Here is a 1,189-nt window from a genome sequence, read left to right as displayed (position 1 = left end):
TTTTTTTTTTTTTTTTTTTTTTTTTTTTTAGTCTTCTTTGGTGTAGATTGGGGTGTATACACAGCTCGGGTGTATGCACAGCTCGAGTGTATCTGCAGCTAGGTGGATCTCGGTCTGAAGATGTAGCTGCTGCTGCTCTGGCTGCTGCTGCTGCTGCTGTTGCACTAGTTGCTGCTGCTGCTGCATTTGTTTTGTATTGGCGGGTTTGTGTTAAGGTGTATAGAAGGAGAAACTACAGAGCAGACTGTGCTGCTGTCTTTGTTTTATATATCATTTGTATATTTTGTTTATCTTTTTATTTATATTTTATTTATTTTATTTTGTTTATTTTTTTTATATATTACATCTCCTTGGGGCCCACTTAGCTTGGGTTTGTTGCTGCATGCAATGGCTGCGGGAGGAGACAGCAGCAACCGTTTTCTCTTGCGTCTCTGCTGCTGTCTGCTGCTTCTCTCTGCTGCTGCTGCTGCTGTCTGCTGCTGCTGCTGCTGTCTGCTGCTGCTGCTGTCTGCTGCTGCTGCTGTTGTCTCTTGCTGCAGGTGGAGGAGAAGGAAGGGGCCCCCAGTCGTTTGTCTCTACGCTCTCTTTGCCTCACCGCAGCTATCCTGGGGGCCCATGGTTTGTTGGGGGGGGCCCTTGGTTTGTGCTTGTCTAAGCTGGTGCGTTGCTGCTGCTGTTGCTGCTGCTGCTGCTGTTGCTATTGCTGCTGCTGCTGCTGCTGTTGTTTCTTCTTGGTGTCCTTCTGCTTCTTTGTGGGTTCCTGCTGCTTTTAGCTGCTGCTGCAGCAACCAAACGAAATACATCCTAAAAGCTTGAAACAACAACGGCAACTGCTGCTGCTGCTGCTGCTGCTGCTGCTGCTGCTGCTGCTGCTGCTGCGATCGTTCAGGCCGGGCTGAGTGCCTGGGTGTCTCCAAGGGGGCTGCTGACGGGGGCAGTGATTGCTCAGTGGTGGTTGGCTTCTGCGCTGCACCGGCTGCACCCGCAGCAGCAGCAGCAGCAGCAGCAGCGGCAGGTGCAGCAGGAGCTGCAGCGGCAGCTGCAGCAGCTGCAGCAGCAGCAGACACATGATGATGATGAAGATATTATGGGGGGAGAAGAAGCAGCAGAATGGATATTCGATGACCCCGAGTTTCCTCTCGGTCTTAACGATGATTGATACTAAACCCTAAACCCTAAACCCTAAACC

At 50.8% G+C, this 1,189-nt stretch overlaps 1 protein-coding gene across 1 annotated transcript in view; it reads left to right on the top strand.

Annotated features, from left to right (window-relative positions):
- The window catches only part of EMH_0033740 (uncharacterized protein), a gene marked incomplete at both ends in the record, with an annotated part of 3,788 nt that extends 2,629 nt beyond the window's left edge, over positions 1-1,159 (top strand). Inside the window, 2 exons of the mRNA XM_013494785.1 lie at positions 540-659; positions 890-1,159. Of these exons, the coding sequence (XP_013350239.1) occupies positions 540-659; positions 890-1,159 (390 nt within the window). The remainder of the gene's footprint in view (positions 1-539; positions 660-889) is intronic.
- Positions 1,160-1,189: the final 30 nt, after the last annotated feature.

This window comes from Eimeria mitis, genomic scaffold (genome assembly GCF_000499745.2).
Source record: "Eimeria mitis Houghton genomic scaffold, Emh_scaff1285, whole genome shotgun sequence".
NCBI lineage: Eukaryota > Apicomplexa > Conoidasida > Eucoccidiorida > Eimeriidae > Eimeria > Eimeria mitis.
This window is presented reverse-complemented; position numbering and strand designations above follow the sequence as displayed.